This window comes from Hyperolius riggenbachi, chromosome 1, assembly GCF_040937935.1.
Source record: "Hyperolius riggenbachi isolate aHypRig1 chromosome 1, aHypRig1.pri, whole genome shotgun sequence".
Taxonomy (NCBI): domain Eukaryota; kingdom Metazoa; phylum Chordata; class Amphibia; order Anura; family Hyperoliidae; genus Hyperolius; species Hyperolius riggenbachi.
Genome location: NC_090646.1, coordinates 681,217,126 through 681,234,702, shown reverse-complemented (window position 1 = coordinate 681,234,702; position 17,577 = coordinate 681,217,126). Strand labels below are relative to the sequence as shown.

Sequence of the window (17,577 nt, the reverse complement as noted above, 5' to 3'; positions counted from 1 at the left end):
AGCTATCCACGAGCAGAGCGGTACCGCAGCAGACACGCTGACACGTCTCCAAAGTATGCGGCCAGTAATACCGGAGAGCTTGTAGTTATCCACCGAGCAGAGCGGTACCGCAGCATAAACACTGACACGTCTCCAAAGTATGCAGCCAGTAATACCAGAGAGCTTGTAGCTATCCACCGAGCAGAGCGGTACCGCAGCAGACACGCTGACACGTCTCCAAAGTATGCAGCCAGTAATACCGGAGAGCTTGTAGCTATCCACAGAGCAGAGCGGTACCGCAGCAGACACGCTGACACATCTCCAAAGTATGCAGCCAGTAATACCAGAGAGCTTGTAGCTATCCACCGAGCAGAGCGGTACCGCAGCAGACACGCTGACACGTCTCCAAAGTATGCGGCCAGTAATACCAGAGAGCTTGTAGTTATCCACCGAGCAGAGCGGTACCGCAGCAGACACGCTGACACCCGCTCTGGCGTCTTTTAAACAACTTTGCTTCCTCCGGAAGTGACCTACCGCCTCCTCCACCAATCAGGGACAGCCGCACGAGACATCGCAAGACTTCCCTGCAAGACTTCCCCGCGTCACACAAAGAGGGCGGAAGCCAGCGGCAGAGGAGCACAAACGCAGCTCATGGAGGGAGAGCCACCAGCATCTTTAAACCCCCATTAGGGGCTGCAATGCTTGCTACCCAGACGGGAGAGGCTGAACCCGTCTAACATATGCAAGAAAATATAAAAATTAAGGTAAAAAAACTGCACAAATAGAAATATAAAAATAAATATAAAAATAAAATAAAAAAATAAAATTGACCTGTCCATTCAAGGACAGAAAACAGAGAATGGGTTCTTTTAATTTATAATAGAACTGTCCTATCGGGTTCAGGGGGCAGGGCCTAAACCCATCAGTATGCCGACATCTCTGTCCAGGAAACCTCATTGTGTTTTGTCTATGGGAGTGAAGGAGATGGATTCTGCACAATGTCCATTGCAAAAGCCTTTGTTAAATCAGGTAAAACCCCTCCACTGAGCGGCTGACATCTTCCGCACACACACAATGGTCCGTAGTCCTAGCAATCACCTGGTTCCGGCACTGACTTTGCAGCAGATGTAGAGCATAATTAACCATATTTCTCCATGGGAGTGACATATGGATTCATCTCTGACTAGATGACTAGTAAAGTGCTTGTGAACAGATACAAATTAGCCTCTATCTGGATGCATTTGACCAAGGAATTCAGCTGGACCTTGCTGCATACTAAACTGCATCACTGTCATGCTTATTGCTATATAATGCACTAACAACCAGCTTAACACTCCATTGTCATATCTCTGCTGCTTATTTCAAGCTTTATGCATGAACTTTGCTACCCTCCTTATTACTTCGAAAGGGAATGTTTGAGAACACTTTATGAGCTGGTGCACACCGAGCGGTTTTCTCGGCGTTTTTGCAGCTGCTTGCGGCTGCGGATATGCTTGGTCAATGTATCTCAATGGGGTGGTGCACACCAGAGCAGGAGGCGTTTTGCAGAAACGCATACTCCCGGGGTAAGGCATTTTTTGGATTGCGGAGGCGTTTCTGCCTCCAATGTAAAGTATAGGAAAAACGCAAACCGCTCTGAAAAACGGCAGTTCAGAGCGGTTTTGCAGGCGTTTTTGTTACAGAAGCTGCTCAGTAACAGCTTTACTGTAACAATATATGAAATCTACTACACCAAAAACGCTTCACAAAACCGCAAAATGCTAGGTGAAATGCTACAGAAAAATAAGAAAAAGCGTTTCAAAATCTGCTAGCATTTTGCGGATCTGCTAGCGGGTTTTGGTGTGCACCAGGCCTATATGCCTTCTAAACCCAGTCTGCAAACTTTGGGACTTTGTGATATCTTTGGATTGAGTTGCTGGATTTGTACTAAGCTACAGTCTACGGCAGATTTGCATTATATGTATTTGGCTACCTAGTGAGACCCTTGCTTAGCGGCTCATTTGTTGGACACTGCAGCGGTTCCTCAGCGTGTGTGTGGTGCTGTGTGGTGCTGTGTGGTGCTATGTGTGGTGCTGTGTGTGGTGCTGTGTGTGGTGCTGTGTGTGGTGCTGTGTGTGGTGCTGTGTGGGTTATTTTGACAGTACCTTGCCTTTGATGTGAGGTGGCCACCTTGCAACCATGTTTATAGGTTTTATATGGGTGTTTTTTGATAAAAAAAAAGCTTTTTTGATATGATGCTTTTTTTTAAATAGTTTTTTGATATTGTTATCTTGGTCTGCATTCCTTTTTAATGCTATCCTTAAAGTTTTGTATTCTGAAAGGAGATGTATTTCTGTACTGCAGGTGATGATCTGGTGCAGCAGATTATGCTGGATGAACATGGCCACACCCTGCCTGCAGAGCTCAGAGGTGAGTATAGCTGTTCTGTGTATGAAAATCAGAAAATAAAAAAAGGAGCTGATTGGGTTTCTCCTGGGAATTGAAGTTAATGGGAAAGTCTGAATTCTATTTTGTCTTGAGTGACATAAATGCGTTGTGAACACACAGTGGGATGCTGCAAAAGTTTGGGTAACCTTGTTAATCGTCATGATTTTCCTGTATAAATCGTTAGTTGTTACGATAAGAAATGTCAGTTAAATATATTATATAGGAGACACACACAGTGATATGTGAGAAGTGAAATGAAGTTTATTGGATTTACAGAAAGTGTGCAATAATTGTTTAAACAAAATTAGGCAGGTGCATACATTGGGGCACCACAAAAAAGAAATGAAATCAATATTTAGTAGATCCTCCTTTTGCAGAAATTACAGCCTCTAAACACTTCCTGTAGGTTCCAATGAGAGTCTGGATTCTGGTTGAAGGTATTTTGGACCATCCCTCTTTGCAAAACATCTCTAGTTCATTCAGGTTTGATGGCTTCCGAGCATGGACAGCTCTCTTTAACTCACACCACAGATTTTCAATTATATTCAGGTCTGGTGGCTGAGATGGCCATTCCAGAATGCTGTACTTGTTCCTCTGCATGAATGCCTTAGTGGATTTTGAGCAATGTTTAGGGTCGTAGTCTTGTGGAAAGATCCAGCCCTGAGGCAGCTTCAGCTTTGTCACTGATTCCTGGACATTGGTCTCCAGAATCTGCTGATACTTAGTGGAATCCATGCGTCCCTCAACTTTGACAAGATTCCCAGTCCCTGCACTGGCCACACAGCCCCAAGACATGATGGGACCACCACCATATTTTACTGTAGATAGCAGGTGTTTTTCTTGGAATAAAAATATATACAAATGCTCAACAATATATATATATCAAACCTCCCAGGTGCCAGCACTGGTAATAATAAGCAGTTCTTGGAATGCTATGTTTTATTTCCTCCATGCTATGTTATGCCCATATAACTCATGCTATGTTATGCCCATATAACTCACATACAGATAAGTTAATTGGCTCCCCCTAAAAAATTGGCTCTTGACTACAGTACTTACACTACACAATATAGACATATGACTATGGTAGGGATTAGATTGTAAGCTCCTTTGAGGGACAGTTAGTGACAATACAATATATATATATACACTGTACAGCGCTGCATAATATGTCGGCGCTATATAAATACTAAATAATAATAATAATAATGGTAGTTTAATCAGTCCACAGCACCTTATTCCAAACTGAAGCTGGCTTGTCCAAATGTGCTTTAGCATACCTCAGGAGGCTCTGTTTGTGCTATGGGCAGAAAAAAGGCTTCCTCTGCATCGCTCTCACATACAGCATCTCTTTGTAAAGTGCGCCGAATGGTTGAACGATGCAGTGACTCCATCTGCAGCAAGATGATGTTGTAGGTCTTTATTGCTGGTCTGTGGGTTGATTCTGATTGTTCTCACCATTCATCGCTTCTGTCTATCTGAGATTTTTCTTGGTCTGCCATTTCAAGCCTTAACTTGAACTGGGCCTGTGGTCTTCCATTTCCTCAATATGTTCCTGTGGAAACAGACAGCTGAAATCTCTAAAACAGCTTTCTGTATCCTTCCCCTAAACCATGATGGGAAACAATCTTTGTCTTCAGGTCATTTGAGAGTTGTTTTGAGACCCCCATGTTGCTACTCTTCAGAGAAATTTAAAATAGGAGGAAAACTTACAACTCACCCCCTTAAATACTCTTTCTTATAATTGGATTCACCTGTGTATGTAGGTCAGGGGTCACTGAGCTTACCAAGCCAATCTGAGTTCCAATAATTAGTTTTAAGGGTTTTGGGATCAATAAAATGACAACAGTGCCCAAATGTATGCACCTGCCTGATTTTATTTAAACAATTATTGCACACTTTCTGCAAATGCAATAAACTTCATTTCATTTTTAAAATATCACTGTGTGTGTCTCCTATCCTCTATAATAATATGCAACGGTCTCTGCGTCCCTGTGCCTGACTTCCTGTGTGTGTGTGTGTCCGTGCAGGCAGGGACGCAGAGACCGTGTAGAGCGGAGGGAGGACGGGGCCAGAAGGGGCGGGCGTGCACGAGCGACGGGCGCGGAGTACAGACAGACCTAGCCCGTTTTTAAACGGGCTAAGGTTACTAGTATAATATATTTAACTGACAATTTTTATCCTAACAGCCAATGATTTATATAGGAAAATTATGACGATTACCAAGTTTGCCCAAACTTTCACATCCCACTGTATATAAGAAAAGACACAATGGGGAAAAGTAACATAATGGAAACATTGAAATGTACATTGTTTTTTTCTGTATGTTAATAGTAATACATTGAATATTTAGAGGTGGAATAGATTCCTGTCACTCTGAGAGGTGCATCGGAAGCTGTGATTGGTTAATGATTTCACTCTCCATAATGAAGGGAATGCATTCTGCCTAAATTATTCTGTTCTTGGCTTTTTATCTATAAACCCATCAGAGAAGATATTTACTGTTTGTGCTGTTGGCATCTTGCTTTGATATGTTTTGTAAATGTGAGATAGAAAATGCACTTCTATTCAGTTAAAGTGACTAATATGTTGAATTCCTTCGAGGAGCCTCAGTGAGAGGAAATGAAAGGATGGGAAGGAGGAGCTTTTTATGTGTAGTGGTTATAAGACCAATATTGCGAAAATCACTAAATTTAAAATACTTGTAAGCACATACAAATAAGAGTTATGTTTCTTCCAGAGTAAAGTGAGCCATAAATTACTTTTCTCCTATGTTGATGTCACTTACAGTAGGTAGTAGAAATCTGACAGAACCAACAGGTTTTGGACTAGCCCATCTCCTCTTGGGGGATTCTCAGGATTTTGTTTAGTTTCAAAAGCACTTAGTGGCTGGCAGTTGCTCCGTTCGACTGCCAAAAAAGTGTACGGTGAGCAGGGAGGCTGGCCAGCATCTTTGTATAAATCGTTTTCAGGGATTGTCTTTATAAAGAATAAAGGCCATGTTGAAACTCCCCCATAAAGAGATGGACTAGCCCAAAACCCGTCGGTAATGTCATATTTCTACTACCTACTGTAAGTGACAACAACATAGAAGAAAAGTCATTTATAGCTCATTTTACTCTGGAAGAAATATACTTCTTATTTGTATGTGTTTACATGTATTTTACACTTTTTTTCGATAGTGATCCTATAAAATGTGCTTTGGTGAGAATGTAATATAGGGTTGTTATGCAATTGGCCAGTTCAGTATCCAGCAGCAGATGCGGTTCTTCCAGGAGCCAATCCAAGCTTCCGGTGTTCTCTTCGGGTGAGTGTGGTGCCCCTTGTGGCTGTGCATGCGTGTGTCAGTGTCCTTTCAGATGCAATAAAAACACACATAGGAGAGAGCGCTCGAAGTGACAGTAAAATATATAAAAACTTCACCCTGTCCCAGACAGATCTCACCTGGTTAAAAGTGGCTGTCAAAGGCAGCCTCTCTCAGCATTCGTGCCTTTTTGATCTGTGGCCAAGACACTGGTGCATTATCCATTGGGGGCTGCAGGCAGGCTGGGCTCTTTGACCGCTGGCTGGGATGATCCACAGTGCAACTGCTAGTGAGCTAGATCGTTCGGCGTAGGCACACGCTCTCCTCGAGGTCAGTGCAGGAAGAAACAGAGAGCGGCATCCCTACGTCATGCGTAGCTGGTAGTCATATGCACAATAGCAGTGTTGCACGCTTGTTAAAGAGAATCTGTATTGTTAAAATCGCACAAAAGTAATACCAGTGCGTTAGAGGACATCTCCTATTCCCCTCTGTCACAATTTCGCCGCTCCCCGCCGCATTAAAAGTAGTCAAAAACAGTTTTAAAAAGTTTGTTTATAAACAAACAAAATGGCCACCAAAACAGGAAGTAGGTTGATGTACAGCATGTCCACACATAGAAAATACATTCATACACAAGCAGGCTGTATACAGCCTTCCTTTTGTATCTCAAGAGATCACTTGTGTGTTTTTACCTTCTGTCCCCTGCAGCTCTCCTGCACTGAATACTAGTGACAGGCTGTGAGGCTGATCCTTTCTTCCTGTCTAATTCCTCAGTATGTGTCAGCCCAGCTCCTTTCACAGCCTAACAGAGGAGGATTTTTATCCAGCACTCTTCTATCACTGATAAGATAGCAGAGAAGCTGCTGGCTTATGTAAATAACACACACACTGGAGTGTGCATAGAGGGGCCTGGAGGGGTGTGCATAAACAGACCAGCAGGGAAGAGTTGGCAGCCTTCCAGACACAGGCCGACAAGTCTGACAGGGGAAAGATACATTGATTTATTACAGAGTCTGTAATAGTACAAAGTGCTGCAGTGAGCCAGAACACATTAGAACAGGTTTAGGAACTTGTAGGATGGTAGAAAAAACGTTGTAATTTTTGTTACGGAGTCTCTTTAAGCACCGCTGCAGCGACAACTAAAAACAGGGAGGCCAGAGGACTCTTAGATATATAAGAAAAGGGGAAATCATTTATTTAAAATGCGACGCGTTCTCAGAGACTGCAATCTCTGTTTCATCAGGCTATTAAAATACACTATGGTGGCTCTTCATTTTATAGGGACATTTCACACTCATTATTTCAAAAATGGCCAATCCACATCACCTGGGTGGGAATATGCAAAAATGTAAGGGATGGACTAATCAATCATTAGGGAAGATTTCAATTGAATGGAATAGGCAAATGCAGGGGAGAGATAGCACCTCCAATTGCATAATACACACTGCATTCAAAAATATGGAAATGAATAGATCTTGAATAAATTTGAAGCAAAGATTTATATTAGATTTTAAGCAGGATAGATCCAACTATATGGGCGAAGCTATACGTCTACATACTGGACAGTGTAGATAAAGAAAGAGAAAAACCTGCAGGGTACCAGGAGCCCTTATGGTGTATTATCCTCGGATAAGGAGATTAAAAATTAAGAGTAATTATACTCACAAGTGTAAGTTGCTTGAAGGCAACCACTTGTGTAGGCGTGTGGGGAAGTCCCGTCCCCACTCGGTCTTTATGATCGATGGTCGCTGCTCCTTAGAAAAAGGCTTCGCTTCTCGTAGGTCACGAAGAACCCCACGGGTGGGGTAATACAAGATCATTATCCGAAGGGGGTAGGAGGAGCTCGTGTAGTGTATTAGGTGTTCTCTTTATACAAAGAGACTCCACTTGATGAAAGGTTAAGAGGGTTTATTTTAGCACAAAAGACAACGCGTTTCGCTGTCCAAGCCGCTTCCTCAGGTCAATGACAGGTGCTTCAAAAGGTGTCTGGAGAGCCAGAGCGCCAAAAGTCTTTTGTGCTAAAATAAACCCTCTTAACCTTTCGTCAAGTGGAATCTCTTTGTATAAAGAGAACACCTAATACGTCTACGTAGTTATTCCAATTTATTAACATTCAATCCAACTGATTCCTCAATAATTGTAGAGATCACATTAAATTAGGCCTTGACGATGGCATCTTGAGTATAGATGAATGTCGTTATTTGAATATAAAAACACCTAAGATACAATTTTTCTATTATTTGCCTAAAGTGCATAAGTGTACAACCAATCCACCGGGAAGACCCATTATCGCTGGCATACAGTGGCCTGTCACATTATGTAGATTTACAACTTCAAAAATATGTAGTGCAGCTGCCTTCTTATCTTGAGGATACGACCCACACACTTAGCATTCTGAATCAAATAACTATGTAACTATGTAATTACAGGTAGTTCCCGACTTACAAACGCCCGACTTACGAACGGCATGGATTCTGTGTTTCCATGGGAACAAGTCAATTTTATTTTTAAATTGGACTTGTAGTTTTTGAGAAAATTGATTTTAAAAAATTCAAAGAAAAAATGGCTTTTAAACTTGTTTAAGCAGGTACAAAGGGCAGAGGTGACACCGAGAGGGGACACTAGAGGCACAGAGGAGGTACAGATGACAGAGATGGCACAATGTTCAGACCTAAGAACAGATTCGGGTTAAGAACGAACCTACAGTCCCTATCTCGCTTGTTAACCAGGAACTACCTGTACAGTGGATACACGATTTGTTTAGATGGGCCACACTTGACGTGTGTGCCCTCTACACGAACATTCCACATGATCGGGGATTGAAAACCATCGAGTACTATTTGGCGGGTGATCCATTAATGGTATTAAAGAAAACCTGTAATAAAAAAAAAATCTCCTGGGGGGTACTCATCTTGGGAGGGGGAAGCCTCTGGATTCTAATGAGGCTTCGCCCGTCCTCCTCCGTGCCTGCGTTATCCTGCCCGGGTTCCCCGAAGTGCGGCGATGTAAATATTTACCTCGCCAGGATCCAGTGCAGGCGTACTAGTGAATCTCTCTTCGGGTAAGGCGCAAAAAGCTGAACCCAATCGATCCGCTCTACTGCGTGAGTCCTTTTGCGCCTGCGCAGTAGAGCGGATACGTTCGGGTTCAGCTATTTGCGCCTTACCCGAAGGAAGAACCGCTACTGCGCCAGCGTTGGATCCCGGAGAGATAAATAATTCTCTCCTTGTCAGGCTTGTCGGGGAAGGATTGCAGGACACTTCAGGGGAGCCAGCGCTGGATTGCCTGCAGCTACTGGGATGGGGGAAGCCTCATCAGGACCCTGAGGCTTCCCCTTCCCGAGGTAAGTACCCCCCAGGGTATTTTTTTTTTTTTAGTAAAGGTTTTATTTAAACCAGAAACAATTTATATTGGATTCTATAGAGATTATTCTTAAAACTAATTATTTTAGGTTTTTGGATTACCACAGTATTATCTGCAATTACGGGGAACGGCGATGGGGACGCAGTTTGCACCGGTCTTTGCCAATTTACATATGGGTTTGTTCGAAGACCAATTGGTTTGGTCCGAGAGCAACCCATATCGTGCGAACCTCGTCCTCTAGTGTCGTTTCATCGATGAAATTCTATGTGTATGGGAGGGCCCTACTGATGATCTTATGCAATATGTCCATTATTCAAATTCCAATACATTTGGGTTAATCTTTTCTATGGAAACACATTCCTCGGAGATTCACTTTTTGTATTTAGTAATAAAGATCGATCCAGCCACTGCGACTATTATTACCACTAATTAGTTCAAGCCTACAGGTAGAAATGGGTATTTAGATCATCATAGTGCCCACCACAAGCTGGGGTTGAGAAATGTCCCCTTTGGCCATTTTAAACGTATCCAACGCAGTTGTATTTGCAATGAAGATTACGATATGCAGTCAGAGGTTCTTAAAAAAAGATTTACTGAAAAACATTATCCACCTGGACTAATTGATGCTGCAAATAAAAAAATCAGCCACAATTAGACTGTATAGCAAATAATGAGAATAGTAAGAATTCCATAGAGACCACTACTTTTGATAGGAAATTTCCTATCATTATCAACTATTCTGGGCAATCTATAGAGTGTTAAGAGATATTTAATCGTTTTTGGCCTACACTGCTAAGCGATCCTATTTTGAAAGCCATTCTTCCGGAGAAGCTAAATTATGTTTTTAGAAGAAGTAAGAATATCGGACGTTATATTGCAAATAGCAAACTAAAATCTCAGCCCTCTAGCACTCCCTATAATGGGAACATTGTTAAAACAAAAGGCTGTTATGCATGTCAGTCTAGACGATGCCTCTGTTGTAAGGCTCGGTCCACACTGGTCCGCCTGCAGATCGGATCTGTTTCAAACGGATCCGTTTTTGTAAACTTTTTTTTTTCTCCCCCCATTTTTCCTGAAAATGCATTTTGTAGCAAATGTTTCCAGTCCGTTGAAACGTATGCCCAGCCGTGGGGGAGAGGGGGTTGCCATGCTGGAAGGGTATAGCAGGCAGGACAGGGGTGGCAGCGGGGGGGGGGGGTCGTTTCCCCCCCTTTCTCACCTGGGTCCCCCGTCTGCGCTACCCCTCCAGCTACTTTGCACAAAAAGTTGTTAAATTGTATAGCGGCAGCGAGTGGGGCGTTTACCTACTCGCGCATCACTTCCATCCTGCAGTTGTGCCCTCCGAAGTATACAAGGTGGCATTGCAATGAGTCAAGCGGCGAGCAGAGGAAGAAGGAAGCTCCCCGCTCGCTGCAGCTGCCATATTTCCTTTTAAGCAATACCAGTTCCCTGGCTATTTTATTTAAGTATTTATATAGCGCTGACATCTTCCGCAGCGCTGTACAGAGTATATTGTCTTGTCACTAACTGTCCCTCAGAGGGGTTTACAATCTAGTCCCTACCATATTCATATGTCTATGTATGTATTGTGTAGTGGATGTATCATAGTCTAGGGCCAATTTAGGGGGCAGCCAATTAACTTATCTGTATGTTTTGGGGATGTGGGAGGAAACCGGAGTGCCCAGAGGAAACCCACACAGACACGGGGAGAACATACAAACTCCTTGCAGATGTTGACCTGACTAGGAATATTCTTGGGATGTCTGGTGTAAATAGCTTTCTTGGGGTCATGCCACAGCATCTCAATTGGGTTGAGGTCAGGATACTGACTGGGCCACTTCAGAAGGTGTATTTTCTTCTGTTTAAGCCATTCTGTTGTTGCTTTACTTCAATGCTTTGGTTCATGGTCCTGTGGTAACACCCATCTTCTGCTGAACTTCAGCTAGTGGACAGATGGCCTTAAGTTCTCCTGCAAAATGTCTTGATAAACTTTTTGTCAGGCTTGTCTGGTCAATGACTATAGGTCAGGCTGTATGCCCATATGACTGACCTATAGCTCAGCCCATAACACCTGCGAAATCTCCTACCTAGCACAATACAACACACCCTGCAGGTAGATGTAGCATACAGACTGACAGATAGTAATCCACCAACAGATCCTGATAACTCTAGCAATGCAATCGGCACAGTATTCACAGGTATACATATACCGTCACTTGAGACCTGGAGGATGAGGCAATCCAGACAAATGAATCAGATGACTGCAGAGATAGATGTTCCAGAATGGCAAGGCAGTCCAGATAATACTTTCAGAGATAGCGTAGTCTAGAACAGCCGAGGTCAGTCCAGGCAGCGTTCATGCAAGTCCGTGTCCTAGCAGAGGTCAATATAGGCAGATAGCAAGCGTAGTCCAGGTACAGTAGCAAGGTTGGCAACAGGAAATCCAGTAGAGATAAGCGTAGTCAGGAAACCAAGCAGTGGTCGGCAACAGGAATCAATCAGATAGTGAGCGCATACCCAGCAACAAGCCACAGCTAATGCTATCACGGGCGATGCCTCGGGGCACTCACTGAGTTTAAAAACAAGAGCTAACCAATCAACACAAAGCAGAATTGAAACTAAACCAATAATCTTTTAGCGTGTCAGCAGATCAGCTGACACGCAGGCACACGTGACCTACTGTTTACATCTGCGGAGCGCGTACTGGGAACGCGTCCTCCGCTTATCCAATGGCGTCTGAAGGCCACCCTGCGCTTCAGTGACGTCAGCGGCCCGCCGAGACCCGGAAACGCTGCACACGTGTAGTGGATCTTACACTTTTTGAATACATTTTTCTTTCGATTATAGCAATGCGTCCAGTCCCTGATGCAGCAAAGCAGCCCCAAACCATGATGCCCCCACCACCATACTTCACAGTTGGGATGAGGTTTTGACGTTGGTGTGCTGTGCCTCATTTTCTCCACACATGGGGCTTGATTCACAAAGCTGTGCCAGCGTTTTGCGCGTGTTCTAACATGCATAACGGTTTGCGCACAAAAATTTGCGTCAGCGGGTGCAAACTGTTACGCACCTTATAACGCGTGCAAAACACTAGCGCGACCGTGCTATGAGTTATCACGGCTTTGTGAATCAAGCCCATAGTGTTGTGTGTTTCTTCCAAACAACTCATCTTTGGTTTCATCTGTCTACAGAATATGTTGCCAGTACTGCGTGGAACATCCAGGAGGTGCTCTTTTGCAAACTTTAGACGTGCAGCAATGTTCTTTTTGGAACAGCAGTGGCTTCCTCTGTAATATCCTCCCATAAACTCCATTCTTGTTTAGTGTTTTACGTATCATAGATTCGCTAACAGGGATGTTAGCATATGTCAGAGACTATTGTAAGGCTGACACTCTAGGATCCTTCTTCACCTCATTGAGCATTCTGCACTGTGCTCTTTATTTTATTAATTTATTTAAGATTTTGTATAGCGCCGACTTATTACGCAACGCTGTACAGAGTATATTGTCTTGTCACAAACTGTCCCTCAGGGAGGCTCACAATCTAGTCCCTAGCATAGTCATATGTCTATGTGTGTATCGTGCAGTGCATGCATTATAGTCTAGGGCCAATTTTTGGGGTAAACCAATTAACTTATCTGTATGTTTTTGGGATGTGGGAGGAAACCGGAGTGCCCGGAGGAAACACACACAGACACGGGGGAACATATAAACTCCTTGTAGATGTTGACCTGGCTGGGATTCGAACCGGGGACCCAGTGCTGCAAGGCAAGAGCGCTAACCACTACGCCACTGTGCTGCCCTAATGACTGCTCTTGCAGTCATCTTTACAGGACGGCCACTCCTAGACTTTTTGTCTTACCATGGACAGAGGAACTGCAAGGGTTTTGGAGATACTTTTATAACTCTTTCCAGCTTTATGCAAGTCAACAATTCTTAATCATAGGTCTTCTGAGAGCTCTTTTGTGCGAGGCATCATTCACATCAGGCAATGCTTCTTGGGAAAAGCAAACTCAAATCTGGTGTTTGTTTTCTATAGGGCAGGGCAGCTGTAACCAACACTTCCAATCTCATCTCATTAATTAGACTCCAGCTGGCTGACACCTCACTCCAATTATCTCTTGGTAATCTAAGTACGGCTAGCACACCAATATAAATATTCCAGGAAGTTTATTCCTTATTGCATGTGCAACATATGACAATTGTTTCGGGGCCACGGAGGGTCCCCTTCATTGGAGATGTCATTAGTCTAGGGGTTCACATACATTTTCCACCTGCACTGTGAATATTTACATGGCGTACTCAATGAAAACATGGAAACATTTAATAATTTGTGTGGTATGAGTTTAAGAAGACTGTGATTGTCTATTGATGTAACTTAGATGAAGATCGGATCACTTTTTTTTACCAATTTTTGCAGAAATCCATATAAATCCAAAGGGTTCACATACTTTGTCTTGCTACTGTATATGCTGTACGATAGGCAAATACAGTTTTTATATAAAATCTAACACTGAGTGCTCTGCTTCATTTCAAGATATACTGTCAATCTGCAATTACTTTATAGAGGGTTCAGATATCACTGTGCCCAATGTTATGATGGCAACGCAGTAAAGGCTGGTCCTTTACTGAGTTAGTTTATCATGCAAAAGCTCATGCTTGTTGGGACCTTCAGAGCAGCAGAAATTTTTCTGTAACCTTCCACAGATTTGTGCCTGGAGACAATCCTGTTGCGGAGGTCTACAGCCAATTCCTTTGACTTCATGCTTGGTTTGTGCTCTGACATGAACTGTCAGCTGTGGGACCTTCTATAGACAGGTGTGTGCCTCTCCAAATGATGTCCAGTGAACTGAATGCATCACAGTTGGAGTCCAGTTAAGCTGGAAAAACATCTCAAAGATGACCAGGGGAGCTCAATTTTGAGTGTCACAACAAAGGCTGTGAATGCTTAGGTACATTTTTTTTTTTATACATTTGCAAACCCCTCAAGTAAACTTTTTCATATTGTCATTATGGGATGTTGTGTGTAGAATTCTGAGGAAAAAATAATAATTTAATCCATGTTGGATTAAGGCTATAACATAACAGAATGTTGAAAAAGTGATGCATTGTAAATACACAATAATAGTTGCTCACTTGCTGACCTTTGGATCAGTGAAAACCAGCGTGAATGTTATCTTCTCCCCACCATCAGAATGCCTGATACCTAAGATACCTCACAGAGTATACAGATTTTTTTTTTTTTTTTTTTTTAGGCCGGCATGTACCCTAATTAACAGCTTTTTTTCATGTAGACATGTATTAATGTTCCCGACAGTGTTTATAATCTTTGTTATGGTATAAAGCCTAGGTTCTCAGCGTGTGGTGCGCTTAACCCAAGGGGCTTGATATACTTAATATACTTAACCGATATACTTAACCGAGAATAACAAATTTCGAGTTTTAGAAAAATTAGTGTTTTAGGTCATTAAAAGCAATAGTAAATGCTTGGAAACTGTTTAGAACCAATTTTCATGTACTACGATTAAATATTTATTTGTCAAGGAGTACTTGTGATAATGGTTACTATGCTAGGGGTACTTGGTGAGTACAGGGTTTTAAAAGTGGTACATACCAATAAAATGTTGAGAAACACTGATATAAAGCACATACTTATCTCTTTCCATACCTGAAGCCCACATGACATTGGACTTGATGCACAGAATTGTGGTAATACTGCCACAGACAGCAATATTACCCTGACTTCCGGCAGCAAGTACCGTGAGGTGCACTATTAACGCAACTTGCAGTACTCAACAATGGTAACAAGCATCACTAAAGGTAACACTTATTAGTAACACGTGTTACTATATCGGTGGTCACGCTACTTGCTGCTGGTAAGAAGTGTAATATTGCCATGCGCTGTCTGTGCACGGAAGTATTGCCATCATTTTTTGCATAAGGCCCATTGGGCGACATTTATCAAGAGTGTCTGAGACAAAATATTAGTAGGTTTTTAGAAATCTGTTCAGAACTGTCTCAGACATCCTAAGAAATCACTAAATAGTTCAGATTCCTTCTTAAACTGTTATGAATAGGAGGAGTTAGGAAGATCTCTCAGGCAGTGCAGTGTGTGAGGGGAATTACTGTTGCTGAGGTAACCAATACATCTGCTGTCAGCAGGCTCTGAGGAGGAGTTCAGCAGGGGGGAGGAGCCCTTCACAAATCGTGCCTAGCCTGCACTATCTGTAGAACTGCTATTGAACACTTCTTAATCTGCACCAGTTTAGGAATGGCTTTGAACTATTCTTAACTGTAGTGCAGCTCTAGAAATCCACGCTAAACTGCCGGTATTAAGTAGGGTTTGTGAAGTTTCTTAGTATCATGCAGAACAGTTCCTCTGCTGGTTAGAACAGTTTTAGAAGAAAAAACTGTCAGTAATGCTTTGATAAATCTGACCCATTGAGTCATACCTCCCTTAGAGATTGTACCTATAGGAACATAATATTCCAGTAATTGCAGTGACATAAACTAGTATGGATATAATAATCTCTCCTCCACACATCATGTTTTCAATAATTATACTGTTCATTTCTCCTCAGATATACAAGAAAAGCACAAGCAGCATCTGCTGGAGAGAAGTCAGACTCTAGTGGAGCACCGACCACCTGGATCTAACCTGGGGGAACAAAGCTTCCTCATCAATGAGCGCTATGTGAACCTGGTTGTTGTCTCCACTGACCAGTTCAGGCAGCGTCCTCAGAATGAGCTCATACAGACGGGGATAAAACATGAGGAATTATTGAAGGAAGTGCAGACTGGATTGGAACACATCTCCCCCAGCAGGCTGTTCCGGTGGAGCCCCCAGTCACAATGTATCCCTCATGCGGTAATGGTGAGTGGAGTGCCGGGAATAGGAAAGACCACACTGATGCAGAAGTTTGTCTATGACTGGGTGACTGGAAAACTCTACCAGAGATTTGCTTTTGTCTTTTTCTACAGATTCCGGGAACTTAATAAACTGGCTGAGATCAGCTTAGAGGAGATGATTCTCCATAAATATCCACATCTGGAGGAGCACCTGGAGGATATTTTATGTCATCCGGAGAGGCTTCTGTTTATACTTGATGGTTTAGATGAAAGTATTCATCAAATGGACTTTAAACAGACCTGCAACCCAAAACAAAGAGATGTTGGTGTGATTGTGGGTAGTTTGGTCAGGCAGAGTCTACTTAAGGGTTGTTCTGTACTGATGACCAGCCGTCCTACCAGACTGGCATCAGTGGATACTCGTGTCTTCCAGAGAGTAACTGAGGTCCTGGGATTCCTCCATGCAGATAGGCTGGCCTACTTTGAAAATTTCTTCAGGAACAAGGAACTGGCACAGAAGGCTTTTCAGCATGTGCAGGAGAATGACACACTGTACACTTTCTGCTACATCCCGGCCTACTGCTGGATCATCTGTACCGTGTTATCAATGTGCTACAGAAACCGACCAGCAAATACTGACCAGCTGGTGACATCATTGCCCAAAACTGTGACACAACTCTTTGTAGCTTTTGTCTCCAACATTCTGGCCAATCACAACCAGAACAGAGATGACCGTCTCATTGCCCAGGAACTGCTGACATCTCTGGGGTGGATGGCAGAACATGGAGTCATGAATCACATGATTGTGTTTGACCATCGCCATCTGGAATCATTCAATGTAACATCTGATGAACATCTCTTCTCATGTTTCATGATGGAGTCTGGTCTCCCTCCTGATGTGGATTATTCCTTCTTACATCTCACTCTGCAGGAGTTTTTTGCTGCTTTCGTTCATTTTATCAACTATAAACCCGATGAATTAACATTATCGCTTAATAAAGCTTATTCCTATAAAGACGGTCGTGTTGAAGTATTTTTCCGTTTCCTCTGTGGTCTCTCTGACAGCGCTACCAGATCCATGTTAAGGTCTTACGTAGGGCAATTGTCTCCTCAGGCTTCTATACAAGTGATCACCAGGTTACAGCAGAACATTGCAGAAGAAGAAAGATGCGACATCAAAGACAAGCAATATACCAGGAGGCTTCTCAATGTCTTCCACTGTCTGTACGAGAGCAGGAATAAGGCTCTGGTGTCACACTGTGTCGGGTCACACAAACTTATTGACCTATCAGGTGTGCGCCTCACCCCTCTGGACTGCTCTGTGGTCTCTTACGTCCTGGAAAGCTGCAGAGAGACAGAAGAAGTGAAGCTGGAGGGTTGTGATATTCAGGATGAAGGACTGAAGAAACTTGCACCAGCTCTGAACACCATCAGGAATTTAGGGTAAATTTGAAATCATAATAAATGTATCTTTTTTTTTCCCCCCTAAAATTGAAGTTTATAGGAACTATACCTAAAGAGATTATTAAGCAATAGTGTGGTTTACATCCATATATATCTTTCTGAAGTTCATGTGCAGACTCCAATCCCATATGATATGATCCTCCACCATAGACACCTGATAGCATACAGACTCACCAGATAATTTGTCCACTG

The 17,577-nt window shown here is 42.9% G+C and overlaps 1 protein-coding gene across 4 annotated transcripts in view; it reads left to right on the top strand.

Moving 5' to 3' along the window:
- The window catches only part of LOC137532562 (NACHT, LRR and PYD domains-containing protein 12-like), a 213,506-nt gene that overhangs the window by 82,063 nt on the left and 113,866 nt on the right, over positions 1–17,577 (top strand). For all 4 annotated transcript variants that reach the window (XM_068253228.1, XM_068253218.1, XM_068253199.1 and 1 more), the window contains exons 5-6: positions 2,323–2,388; positions 15,654–17,364. In XM_068253228.1, the coding sequence (XP_068109329.1) occupies positions 2,323–2,388; positions 15,654–17,364 (1,777 nt within the window). The remainder of the gene's footprint in view (positions 1–2,322; positions 2,389–15,653; positions 17,365–17,577) is intronic.